General features: G+C 39.9%; 1 protein-coding gene across 1 annotated transcript in view; it reads right to left on the reverse strand.

The window, feature by feature from the left end:
- Positions 1–7,883, reverse strand: part of bahcc1a (BAH domain and coiled-coil containing 1a) — a gene marked incomplete at its 5' end in the record, with an annotated part of 128,374 nt that extends 120,491 nt beyond the window's left edge. Inside the window, 1 exon segment of the mRNA XM_084329126.1 lies at positions 7,737–7,883. Coding sequence (XP_084185252.1) covers positions 7,737–7,883 — 147 coding nt within the window.
- Between the last annotated feature and the right edge of the window lie 7,159 nt (positions 7,884–15,042).

Consider the following 15,042-nt stretch of genomic DNA (forward strand, 5'->3'; position numbering starts at 1 on the left):
GTTATATTGAGCCAAACGGGCCGGCTAGCTGTTGTAGCTAATGTTATATTGAGCCAAAGCGGGCCGGCTAGCTAACGTAGCTAACGTTATATTGAGCCAAACGGGCCGGCTAGCTGTTGTAGCTAACGGTGTGTACCTGGTGTCAGTACCTGGCTACTCTATTTGCAGTTAGCCTATTTAGCTGATGTCGGCCGTTGGCTCCTTGCTACTTTGTTTTCTCTGGTATAGACCCTCTTATCTTTGGATTTAAGTGTTGATCTTTGTCCTTTTGGATCTATGTATATTCATGTTGCCTTTGTGAAGTTATCTTTTCCTTCTGTTTTGTTCTTCCATTAAAAGTTGAATATCCTTTAGGGCAGGGGTCAGCAACCTTTTTGACATGGAGTGCCTGTTTGAAATATAGTTGTAACTAGTGTGCCTCAACAATATTCCATGCATCGTAAAATGTTTCTTCTCATAATCAGGTCTTTATCATTTTTACATTATTACATCATTATTGTTATTGTTATTATTAACAATATTATTATGATGGTTGTATCAACCCTAAATCTGAGTTGGGGGGGGGGGGGGTGCAATGCAGACAAACAGCTGCATACAGTGCGACCATTTCACTCACATTTGCCCATTCATTTTTGGACACATCACACACCATCGGTGTGTGTACTGTACGTGTGCTGTCATAGCTCCACCTACAGGCCTAATGGAGAACACCAGGAGAACACCAGGATGTGAATGGAGGGTGAATGTGAGGTATATCGTGTAAATAAGTTTTGATTGATCGCAAGACTACACTGTAAAAAAATTATAATAATAATAAGTTACCAGAACTTAAAAATATTGAGTTCAGTTACTGTGCATTAAGGTTTTCAGTTTTCAATCCATAATAAGTTAACAGAAAAATAAGTACACAACCACATTATTTCAACCTAATAAAACTATGTTTATTGTCATTGTTTTAAGAACACAAGTTGACTTGGTAATACTCACATTTTGAGTAAAAAAATGGCTTTTAACATGTGCAATGTTCAATGAAATAGAAAGATAAATAATAACATTTGTTGATTAATCCCACAGGTCACAATGGTGACTGTAATAATGTTTTTGTTATAAGGCTCTGCAAATGTTACTGAATGATGTAGCAATGTATTTCCAGCTAAATTGAAATAATAAACAAATAATGGGTCTCAATTAAATATGTGGTAGTAAAAAGAACCTGTGGGAGGATTTCAACAAGATAAATACGACAACAGTGCAAAATATTTCACTATAATATTTCAAAGCAAAAAAAAATAAATAATAATAATAATGTTTTTTTTTTTTTTTTTTAATGCTGCCCACTGTGCCTATGAAAATGCCCCCGCGTGCCTATGCAGGCACGCATGCCTAGGGTTGCCTACCCCTGCTTTAGGGGATCATCTTAGCTGTCTTGCTTATCTCTCTCATACATGCTCTCTCTCTAACACACACACAGACATGCTCTCTCTCTCTAACACACAAACACACATGCTCTCTCTCTCTCTCTCTTTCTAACACACAGACATGCTCTATATCTCTCTCTAACACACAAAATGACATGCTCTCTCTCTATATGTCTCTCTCTTTCTAACACACATATACATGCTCTCTCTCTAACACACACACACACAAACAGACATGCTCTCTCTCTATTTCTCTCTTTCTAACACACACAGACATGCTCTATCTATCTCTCTCTCTTCAATTCAAATGGGCTTTATTTCACATTCTTGTATTTCTCCCAGTAGGTATGGGAGTTTTGAGTTATTGTCCATGTTTTCAAAGTCTCTTTGGGTGTTTGCAATTTGTGGGAAGTATATGTCTTGGTATAGTGGGCAGGTTGTTAAGAAGTGGAGCTCGGTTTCCACCTCATCTTGTGTGCAGTGGGTCTGTCTTCGCTTGGGAGCCAGGTCTGCCTATGGCGGCCTTTCTCGATGGCTAGGCTGTGCTCGCTGAGTCTGTACCTAGTCAAGGATCTTCTTAGTATTGGGTCAGTCACAGTGCTCAGGTATTCTGCCACTGTGTACTCTCTGTTTAGGGCCAAATAGCATTTCAATTTGCTCTGGTTTTGGGTTGTTTCTTTCCAATGTGTCTCTCTCTCTCTCTCTCTCTCTCTGGCCTTGCTCTGGTGGAGGGTCAGGGGCATTGCCGGGTCTGTGCAGCGATAACACTGTATATTGACTGTAGAACGGGAGCTCTCTCTCGCTCTCTCTCTTGCTATATGTTGACTGTATCATGCCTAGCCTCGGGCAGCGCTATTATTTAAGAATATGTTGACTATATGAAAAAAAAAAATATATATATATATATTATATATATATATATATATATATATATATATATTTTACCTTTTAGGGGGGGGGGGGCTCGCGTTTAAATCTCGCACAGGGCCTCGCATTTCTCCCAGGCGGCCCTGTATTCACACATATTAGTTATGAAATACAGTCAATGTTAAAAAAAAAAAAAAAAAAAAAAAGGATAGCCACAAAACGAATTGAAAGTCAATGGGACCATGGTCCAGTCTGTACAAGCCCTGAAATGCTATAACCTACCCCACAGTAAATGGTAAATGGTGCATTTATATAGTGCTTTTATCCAAAGCACTTTACAATTCTGTTCCTCACATTCACACATTCACATACCTGACGGTTTAGGCAACCATGCAAATTGCCAACCGGCTCATCAGGAACAATTAGGGGTTAAGGTCACCAAAAATAGGTTTCATCTTTTATTTCAGGGCGTGTACAGACTGGAGCATGGCCCCATTGACTATGCATTAGTTTTGTGGCTAACTAGCCATAGCTGTGGCTATCCAGCAGGCTATAGAACAGCATGGATTGTGTAAAGAAATGACTCATCCAGTCGACAACATCACTGGTTTCTAGGAAATAGGTCCATGGGCCCATTCTCTGCTTAACCTTTCAAAAGAAGGAAAATGTCTTTACTGTATGTATTTCCTCTGTGCAACTCCTTCCAACGGACAGATGTTCTGTGCAGTCAGAACACATACAGTATGCGGGCTACAGGATGCAGCTAAGTGAACTGACCGCGTCTGTCTCTGTTTCTACTTGTTCACTGAAGCATTGTAGCAATGATCTAGCGCTGTTAAAGTTTTATCTTTGGCAGACACTGCTGGCTTGTCAGGTGGGGAGGGAGAATGATATGGCACATTTGAAGATCCATAAAAGTGCCCCCCACCCTTCCCCATCTTTGGTTGGGAGTCGTATTAGCTCAGACAGTGAAATACGGCTCATCACTTTTATGTCTGAAACACAATTGGCCATTGGGATGTGAAATTAATCTGACAGAAGGGCCATCTGCTATAGGGGGCACACTGGCCCCTCCAACACTGGTTCAGGCTTCGCAAAGGACATTTTTAATTGGGCACTTCATGCGAAAAGCATATACATGTCACATAAACTGATCTGTTGGTATGACAGAGGAGCTGGATTTATGACAGTGAGGAGAGCTAGGGGGGAGAGAGAGGGAGAGAGACAGAAGGAGAGAGAGAGGGGGGGAGATAGGGAGAGAGGGGGGGGCTTAGAAAGGGAAAAAGCAGTGCAAGGGCGGTACTCTGGATAGCACTTTGCTTATATTTATATGTTCAATGCGCTCCAGTTTCCAACTGATTGTGCAGTGAAAGTGCTTCTCCTCTGCTCTGACCAAGACTTTTGTTCAGAATTTGTCAGCAGAAGCGCTTGTAGCATGGCATTGTTTACAATAGATACAATATAATCTCACTCAATAATCTCACTCAAAATGGCTGAGGACATTTACTTGCATGCACCAGGACTCTTACAGTGGTGGACTGGTAGGCTGCATACATACAGTACACCCTGTAAAACGAACACTAGTTGTCAGGCAACAAGCATACATTCCATAATGAGATCAAATAAAATGATCTTTATTAATCCCCTTGGGGAAATTCGGGTGTCAAAGCAGCATGGGGGGGGGGGGGGGTACAGGGTGGGGGATACATAGCTTCACAGTCCTATACAGTCCAGTATATACACTAGATACACTATAAAATATCAGATGAATAATCAGTCATCACTAACTAGTCTCAGTCAGCAGCTTCATTTTACAGTGGCAGCTGTACCAGAGAGGTGGAGCATGTGAGGCCAGAGCACCATCTATTATAGTCTGCTCAAATGTAACTGTCTGGCCTCTCAGACTTGATTCATTATAGTCCTCCAGTTCTCATTGGTGACTGTTACATTGACTGAAGTGCTTGTAATCCAAAGGTTGATGTGTAACGGCTGAAGTACTTTTTTGTTTGCATTTTTGTTTTGGTACAAATGTACATTCATGTTTATCTCTTATCTCAGTAGCTAATTTAGAGTACAGTTTATACAGTAGCTCTGAGTATGTTCATCACCTCACCCATACGAAAATCAAATGTGGTAAAACCTATAGTGTTTCTGTGTTGTTTTTTGTACACCCTGTAGAGATTTACCACATAAATACTAGTGGTATATATAATCAGAAATACTATGGTAAATAGTCGGGATCACCATAGGATTCCTGTGGTTTTACCATAGAAATGCTATGTTTTAAATAGATTCACTATAGTGTTTTCGGTATGTTCGGAAAAACCCACAGGAATACTATAGTCTTACCATATTGGTTCCTATGGGCGGTAACAGTAATGTTTTTTTTTTATGATGTTGAAACTGCTCTAAAAGTTGTATTATAAGAATTTACCATTGTTATATATTTTTTATTATGGTAAAGAATGTGATGATTACCTAATAAGACATTAATCCCATTTAATCATTTGTGTTGTTTTTCTTACTGTGCTCTGAACAAAATATATACAAATTGTTACCATTTGCCACCCTTCCTCATTTTGAAATGACAATCAACCATTTGATGGAATTAGATGATAATCTGGCCACCCCTCATTTCTCAATTCACCTGCATGCTGGAGATTTGAACGGTCTGTTGCCATACAGCTCGATGCAGGCCCCACTGCGACACATGTCCAGGACCCCAGGAAGACTAGAGGCTCTTTCATGTGTCTCTAATGGGGATCCTTTAATAAACATAAACATATCCACATGACACCAGAATATAAGCAGTAAAAACATATTGCCCTTGTGTGCTTATTTTCACCACCCAACACCAAATATCACGTGGTATTATTCCACCATCAAACTGACAAAAGGCATCAGAATATCCTGATAAGTCAGCCCTCACAGTGTGACCATGGGTTCAGTGAGCGTGAGGGTATAAAGGGTGGGTTGTGTGTGAAATGAATGCGGGGGTTCTGTGAGAGAGCAGGAAGGCCAAAGGGCTATAGCAGGGCCCAGCGGAGAGGCCTGAGCCTGGGAGATACTGGGCCTGTGTCTTGGGCCCTGATCTGATCTGCATTATCTCTGCCCAGTTTAGCCATGTGATGTTTATGCAATGCCCCTCCGACCTGCAGCTGGGGGCGGGGGTGGGGAGAGAGATCGATCGCCTCACAAACTCCCTTTCTTCTCTCAAACAAGAGCGTTTTAGTGACGACAGACGTCCTGGTCACATGACCATGGGAGCATCATCCAGACCCCCATGGCCTCCAGCACTACTCACTGCAAGAACTTTAATGATGCAGCAAGCACACTGTAGTCCTTGTGTGTCTGTGAGCCCCCCAACAGCTGTGTGGGACACGTATGATGACATAAAGGGTCAGGGAACACCAAGGTTTAATGGACGGCAATGCGGTGGTATGTTCTTAAAAGTCATATCGGGGCAGACATGTTTGTATGAGGCAGTAGGCCTATGTGATTCCAAGGTATGCTAATATGCATATAGTTCATATCAGCCCTCTATTGTATATTAGATTAGATTAAAATGTATTGTTATTATACAGCACAAGTACAATACAACGGAAATAATTTTGGCATCCAACCAGAGTGCAAATGTAACAGTAAAGTGTACCTAGTAGGTAAGGCATATGTACAGATAGATATGGTAACTACAAATATGTTAAAATGATTATATGCTGGTATGTACAGACAGATGTGGATATATATATATATATATATATATATATATATATATATGGTAAGAATAAATATATATATGCAGCATTATTGTACAAGTACATGCCATCATACAGTTATATGGGTTATATACAGGTGTATAAGTAAGGATTATATGCAGGAATATTGAGACAGATATGTATATATATATACGTATATGCTGTAAATATAAATATATAAATGTATATATACAGCACTATTGTACATGCTATTATACAGTTATATGGGTAGACTATAGTATGAGGTAAGTGGTTGATTAGGATTATTATGATTACAGTGTAGGGCAGTTCTAGACAGTGAAAGCAGTTGAGTATAGTCAAGAGTTCAAAGTTTGTACAGTATGGGTAACTAGGTAGAGTTTAGAGTTGATATAGACCATCGCAACACTTCCGGGATTCTGAAATCGGGGAGAAGATAGCGGGGGGAGCATATGAATGAATGTGGATGAGAGCCGTGATGTAAGTGGTTGCAGCTACGGCTGTGGGGGTGCTAGAGACATGATCGAATAGACTTTTATGCGCCTGAGTTTCCTGAACATGGCGCGACCCATTCCTAATCGATCAGAACTAAATCAGCCGAGATCAAGTCCCTTTTCCAGCACCTATCCCCATACACATGCGCAGATTGTCAACGGAGTCTGGATGACACGAGATGACGCACGAATGAATGTGGACTGTTCCATCAGAGGGGGGAGCTTCGGTGGTAGTGTGAGTGGCTACAGACCACTGTACTTAAATATAAACATTAGTCTACCTGGAGACTCAATGAGGTAATTGTAGATGTCGCCATAAGACGCGTCTGGCCATTTAGTGGGATAATTTTTTCATTATCCTGTTCGGCTGAAAGGACACTGGCCATCGAAGCTCCCCCCTCTGATGGAACAGTCCACATTCATTCGTGCGTCATCTCGCGTCGTCCAGACTCAGTTGACAATCTGCGCATGTGTACGGGGAGTAGGTGCTGAAAAAGGGACTTGATCTCGGCCGATTTAGTTCTGATCGATTAGGAATGGGTCGCGCCGTGTTCAGGAAACTCAGGCGCATAAAAGTCTCTAGCACCCCCACAGCCGTAGCTGCAACCACTTACATCACGGCTCTCATCCACATTCATTCATTTGCTCCCCCCGCTATCTCCTCCCCGATTTCAATGTAACGCGGAAGTGCAGTGGTCTAGACTCTATGGTATGGTATGGGAGGGAGATGACAGCTGAGGGAAAGAAGCTGTTCCTGAGTCTGCTCGACTTGGAGTGGAGGTTCCTGTAGCGCCTCCCGGAGGGGAGGAGGGCAAACAGTCCATGATTGGGATGAGAGGCGTCCTTGACAATGCTGCGTGCCTTACTTAGACACCGTTTGTGATGGATAGACTAAATTGCTGCAAGTGATGTACCTGTGATGCGTTGGGTGGGTTTCACCACCCTCTGCAGTGCTTTCCACTCTGAGGCAGTGCAGTTGCCATACCAGACTGTGCTGCAGTTGGTGAGTATGCTTTCTATGGTGCACCAGTAAAAGTTCACCAGAATCTGAGGAGACAGTTGTTGACAGAAGAAGAGGCACTGGTTTTCTTGGTGTTGAGGGCCAGGTTGTTGTCAGTGCACCATGCTGCCAGGTGCTGGACCTCCTCCCTGTATGCCTATTGTATTTGATGAGGCCCACCAGATCTAAAAGCGGTGTTACATGCCTTTAGTAATGTACGTACCTCTCTGTTCATCCACGGCTTCTGATTGGGGAATGTAGTAATCTGTTTAAGGGTGGTGATACTGTCAATGCTGGAGTTGATGTAATCCCCAACAGAGGAGGTGTGGGAGTCCAGGGTGGCCTGTGTGGCAAACGTACTCCAGTCCATGTGTTGAAACCAGTGCTGCAGCTCAGGCTGAGGTTACACCTTTCGTATCATCTTCGTATTGTTTTCTTATACGCATCGCCGCGTATCGCCGCGACGTCATGCGCCTCGAGTCACACTTTCGTTTTTTTTTCGTTTTTGTCAGCCAAGCACACTGATGTAGTACACTGCCAAAGCAGTAGGTGGCAGTAGGTGGCAAACATGAAGGCAATTTCAACCAATCAGAACGAATGTGCCAATACACTTCCTGGTGGAAGCTCCACCAAAGAAAATGTCAATAAGGCAGCCTATGCCGCGCCACCATCTTGTTTACTCAATGCAGCAATAATTTTCCAGCAAAGCCTAATAAAAGTGCAATAAACAAAACGGATACATTCACTGTGTGTTCTGCTTGTCATTTGTTGATGAAACAAAACTAACATCAACACAAGTGACCACCAAGAGCGGATAGTTTTAGTCTAAAAAACGCTCGGTAGCATTGTTAGCTGCATGCTAACGTCAATGGAGTATGCCATTATAACAATATAGCATTGTGGCTAGAAGCTAACGTTAGCTCACGCTACTTAGCCAGCAACAAAACTGATGATATCGCGAGCTATCAGTAGTTAGATAACATTAGAGACAACGCTGTGTGTATTAAACAAAGGTGAATAGATGACTGGGCCATTTTGTTTAATGCTTGTTAAGTTGAAAGAGGAACTCTGAGCTAACAGGGTCTGAATCCTGATAGCTCACGTTAGCCAGCTGATCATGCAATCGGTAATGCTAGCAGAATGAATGGATGTAAACTTTATTTAACATATTGCATATGGGTACAATACAATACGGCTCAATACAAACAATTGTTAAGGGAATGCAGACTGTTGTAGCTTGGACTGGGGTCCTTATAACAATAACTTGACAACACATGGTAGCTGAAGCTATTTGGGACACGGAGCTCTGTCCCAAACACACACACTGTTGTCATTGTCACCGGAAGGGCACGCAGATGGTATCTACTGCGCATGGGCGTTTTCGCAACAACGGCTAGCGTGCTGACTACACGCTGTTGTCGACTCGTTTTTTTTGCGTATCTCCAAACGCAAACACAATTTTGCGTTTCAGCCGTATCCACAAAAAAACGCCAAAAAACGCGTTTCTGTGTAGATAGGACATCATACGTCATCAAAAACGTATAAAAAAACGCCAGGAATACACTAGTCTAACCATAGCCTCAGTCTACATGAAGACCTGATTAGTGAGATAGTCAGTTAAGAGACACTGTTTGCTAATGATCTGAACTTGTTACATGACGCTAGATTTACAATCAAATGCATTGCACACGCGCGCGCACACACACGCATTGCATCAGAATAACCTACAACTGACTACAAACTTTTCAGATGTAGAATCTTCTCATTCTAAACGTAGGAGTGCAGGGAAATGAAGCTGCCTGGTGTGATCCCCCAGCGAGGCAATGAAAGAGTTAAGAATAATGACGTCAGGTTCCTGGGTCGATTAACTTAAAGGTAAAGAGAGGCATTTTTTTCTCCCCTCTGTGGATATTTGAGAGGAAAGGGGAATCAGCCCGAGACTCCAATTATGACGGCAAGTGTGAATGCCTAACAGGCCTGAATAGATTAATCAATGACTCTGGAGGTATTTGGCATTCATTGTGTGGATTTGTGATAACATTTTATGATGCAGGACCTAAGGTTTCCCCTCATTTGGAGGAAATGTCAGAAAAGACACGGTACAGGTTTGTCTACCACTGCCTATTATAATAATAACTATTGTTTTTAGCTCCTTGTTCATTTTGAACACACTCATAATTAAAAAAAGAAAAAATTATAATAAAAAAGATATATATAGTTTTACTAGGCTCTGAGAGATTAAAAAATATTATGGTCATAAGCCATATAGCTCCATTGCACACCACTGACTGAAGCTAACCAAAAAAAAATACACTCTAATTCCAATCCATAAGGCTATAATGTCTAATATGGATGAATAGGATTGTTCGACTGCAGCCACTCAAGTTTCCTTTAGTCTATTGTTTGACTCTGCAGAGAGGGAAAGTAAGCTAGTATGGCCATGCACATGCAGGGACAGAACACAAGTGTGACGGACCAAATTTGCAGAGCATAATCATAGGTTGTGATATTATAGCAGGCTGGGACATCCTGACTAGGCCTGTTTTAGATATCCTACTCTTTTAAACATGTCAATGTATTAACTAAGAAGCCTATATCTCTGCGGGATTTAATAGTAATTTAAAAGTAATTACATTTGTGTATGTGCATAGGTGGAGTTGTAGAAGAGCCAGTCTAGTCACATACTAATTCGGACATTTCCCATTAAACCCACATGTCTTTTCCAATCACCTCAAAACTATATATATATTTGTCAACTTTCCGTTTCTATACATACTTTCATTGTAGAACCTTGCACAGGACAATGTTGCAATTTCTGCTTCAAACAATGGGCTAATTCCAGCTGTTTATTGTCTTCATATAAAATGTTCTATCTTTTCAGACATTTTGCAAATAATTATGGGTTAATTATAGATTACTTAATCTGAACATTGACCAAATCATCTCTCTCACATACACACAACCTATACGTACAAGTGTGTATGCACTATACACACACACACACACAACCTGTCATAGGTCAAATGCCATAACCTTTCCCTTTGCCCCCACCCATTTAATTCTGCCTTGTCTTACATGCCTATGTCATCAAATTAATTTTTAAAATCACCTTTTATTCATTGTGTTGATTATCCTCTCCTAGGACTAGCTACATGCAGAATCATGGTCAAAATTCACCAGAGCTGATCCAGATCAAATGATGTGTGTTGGTAAAACTTGTTTATTTTATTTATTTAGCATTTTGGGGTGCCCCTATCATCAAAGATAACACATTTAAGACCATCAAAGCCAATAACCCTAAACTATTAGGCTATATCTGTAAAGTGGGCTGCTATTGATCTATATAAATTATTGATAAAATGTTAAAAGTGATCTTGAGCTCAAATGGATATGTCATATAATGTTTTTTTTTTATGATTTAGGCTGCTTTCAGTCATAAGTCTGACACACACACTGTATGGACCGATATCTACATGTTCCAGCAGCCCTGGTTATTCATGAGATAGGTGAGATGAGAGAAAGTAGTATGTGAAAACCTGAGACAATAGGCTGCAGTTTGTCCACCCCTGGTTACCAAGGCCCTGTTCCCTTTAGATGTGGGTGGGAGATAGAAGGTGTCAATCATTGATGCTTCATTGATCAAGGACAATCGTAGTCGTAAAACTGGTCTTTTTTCTAAAGAAATCAGTCACTCTGCATTCATTATCACTCTGTTCGGCAACATAGCTATATGCTGTGTGTGTGCATGCAGGCGTGAACTTGAAATGAACCTAATAAGATGAAGCAATACAAATTCTAACGTCTCCTGTTAAATTACCTTTTGTATCAGACATGTGGCTACATACTGAAAATACATGTTGTAGACAACATGGTCAAATACAACTTTATAGGTTAAGTTATAGCCTTACAAGCTAATAGCATGAATTAAAAGGTCTTAATATATTCTTGTGAGTGAAAATAAGTCATAAATAAAGTGAATTAATTAAATCGACTAGGTGTTGTCATTTCAGACTCAAGCTGCATCAAGGGGGGACATGGCTTCCAAACTGTTGAATTCATAAGCAGTCTAACAATAATATTATTATTATATGCATTTGCAATATTCAAAACTGTACCTTTTTTCCCTTTGTACCATGCATTATACTCAAATGGTTTGAAAATTGGGCCTGAGCTCTGATGACAGACACAAAGACACACAATACATTTTAGAATTCTTCCACTTTTTTCCTGTACTCATCACTCTTTTCAATACAATATTTTGGCCTCAGTTGTTTTTTTGTGCATAACAAATAAATGATGCTTGTTTGACTGTTGTATTATATTTTATTTTATTCAAACAGTCAAATAAAAACAATGATAATGAAATGGTATTATTTAAAAAATATTTTAATATAAAATAAAATAACCTATAATAGATTATTTATTGCATGGCTACTTCCCTTTGGAAGTCTACCTTTGTTATGCATAGCTAACGGGGCTTAGCTATTACAAACAGTGGCCCTGCTTCAAATAATTGTCAGGAAAACCCTGCAAAACGGCTCGTCGGCTGATGCAATGTAGATAGATACAATATGTACATAATACTGTATCCCTACAATTTTGTCCATTTCCCCTGTAAACATTCTATGCAATCATCAAATATATAGCCTAGTATCCCCGTCTTCAATGCAAGCATTAATCTAACAATTATATAAAGATATAAACAACTTGTTTAGCTACGTCATTCAATAACCTAAATTATGTCAAATCGTTTTAAAAATAATTACTCTATACGGATAATGTAGACTAGCAGCATTCCCTTTTAAAAGCACACCAGCCTACATCGACAAACCTCAAGCAACCACATTAAAAATGGTGAAGGACTCCATGCAGATTTTCCCATTAAAGCGGACATCGGCGGTGATCATCCAGCCTTCCTCTCCTTGTCCCTCCTATGGCCTAGTAAACGCTATAGCCTACCTACAGTATTCCATTTCGTGGCTCGTTTAAGCGGTTTTCATAAACTTTAACCGATTAGGCATTGTTGCTCCACATTTATCCGAAAAATAACATCGATTTTTAAACATATAACATAATTTCCCCTCTGCTGTATTCCCTTTGATTCACGCTTGACTCATATGGCTTCAGGGCCAATGGGGTCCGCCTTTGGAGAGCCTTGAAACCGTCTCTTCTTATCTCCTTTCATCATCTAACCCTGGCTGGGATGCCTTGAAACCGCAGGGCCAGTTATTGCCTTTCTTTCTCTTTTTTTCCAGACAGCCCAATGCGGACTGGCCAACAGCCAATCAGAATCTTGTTTACACTCTGTGAGTGACAATGCTCAGGCAATGTGCCAACCAATCAAAACCTATAAACAAATTTCTACATTCAGCATGTAGGCCCAGTCCACAGTGATAAGTTATTGTCTTGTTTTTCCCCCTCAGTTGCCTCTGGCCATTTTAATTAATTAATTAATTTAGGTATTATTATTATGTATTTTATTTTACTGTGAATAAGCTAGTTTCAAACCATAGGCTGCAAATAATAGCAAATCAAATCAAATCAAATCAAATCAAAATGTATTTATAAGGCCCGACAACACACGTTAATGTCCCCATGGGCCGTACAAGGTCTTCTTTAAACAAGTCAAGAAGAAAACATAACAATAAGTCAAGAACAGAACAAGAACACCGTAAGGTCCAAACATTTTTAGATTAATGCAAAAAATTTAAATTAAAAATTAAAGAATGCAAGCACTCCCAGACATACCCCACGCGAAGGTAAGGAAAAACTCACTAAAACCTAACAATAGGGAAAAAAGCTCCACAGGCAGTGTGGAGGAGAGAAACCTTAGAAGGGCCATTCAAGGGGGGATCTCCCTTCTTAGATGTTGGTGATAGTAGTGTTGCAAGTGTGTAGCACACTGGATTCCAATGTAAGCTTGCTATTTGATTAGCCTATGATCAATATGTTTTTGAGGATAATATTGAAATGCAAATCCTCTATACTAAAATAAAAATAAAAACATGATTTGATCTGAAAAGCCTGGATTTATTATTTTGCCCACTGCCATATGGGTATTTATGTGTGCACAGTGGGGATCTGTCTATGGAGATTGAAATGTTGAATTACTTGTAGGCTTGTATAGCCATTTGGATAACTGCAACCAAAATTACCAAATAGGCACATGTGTAAATGCAATTTGCAAGATTCAAATAGCTTTTTAATCAGGCATATATCTACCATTTATTATGGATAACGATTGTGAAGTTACATGTGATTGTAACTTAAATTAATTATGATAAGCCTTATTATTAAAGACAATATGTAGACCGTTCTAAGAACTATTATACATTGTAAAGCCCATTCTGTACTTTAAATCTGGCGCCCTTCATTTTGTTTAGCATTGCCAGTCACTATAGCATTGGCTTGTGATACCAGCCAATCAGAGTCTCTTGTGTCCCCGGGCGGGCGGCACGAGCGCATTAACATGCAGGTATCCGTCCAATGGGCGCGTGTGTTTACCCTGCCGGAGATGCGAGGCGCGCAGTGCGCCGGGAGAGAGAAGTGCTGCTCCGAGAGTCGAGCCTCGATGCACTAGGCTAGCCTAGAAGCCCGAATCCCAGTGCTTTTAGTAGAGACTCCTGCACAGCTTCAAATGGAAAACTATAGGATTTAACTGTAGACACATGCTTTTTTAAATGGGCGTCATTCTTGGTCTGCACCTTCCCTTTCTTTATTTTGTGATTTTATAATTTATTGTTATGCAAGGATTTAACATACCAGTAAGTAATTTTATATATTGATTGTTGTGTAATAACACATTTGTAGACCTATGTCGTTCACAGAAATAAAGAAATGCCATTGATAACAAATAGTTATGTGACATATATACATTGGCATAATTTCCTATAAAAAGACGTGCAGGAAAGTGTAGGCAATAATTATAAGGCCAATATAATGGTGAGATGTAAATGTTATATTATATTTAACTGACTTTAAGAGCAGTTTAACATTAATTCATTTTATATATATATATATATATATATCTGTATTATAATTATAATAATTATTAGCTATTCTTTTTATTATTATTATTATTATTATTATTATTATTATTATTATTATTATTATTATTATTATTATTATCATCATCATCATCATCATCATCATCATCATCAAAATGCAGTCATTACCACTGGTTAATATTTCATTTTACAGTAAAGACACTGAAGCAGCAATTTTAGATATCGATGTCCAAGTTCCTCAATTCATTTCATTTGTAGCAATTTTATTACTTCAAGTTTAGCGTGCAACATACCGGCGTGTTTGTCTTTACCCCCCCCCCCCCCCCCCATCATTGGTCAAGGACTTCATTGTGTTAATTTCACGAATTGTTTTAATTCTATAATGTTGTTAATGATGACTTGTATACATAGGTTGTAGACTTGTAGCCATTAGAAGCTCTGCACGGGAAATGTGCGTGGAGAGGAGGGGAGGACTCTCTCTAATCTCCCCAGCCTTAGTGTATTCCCACCCGGCCAGCTTTG

The sequence above is a fragment of the Notolepis coatsorum genome (assembly GCF_963971535.1).
Source record: "Notolepis coatsorum genome assembly, chromosome: 14".
NCBI lineage: Eukaryota > Metazoa > Chordata > Actinopteri > Aulopiformes > Paralepididae > Notolepis > Notolepis coatsorum.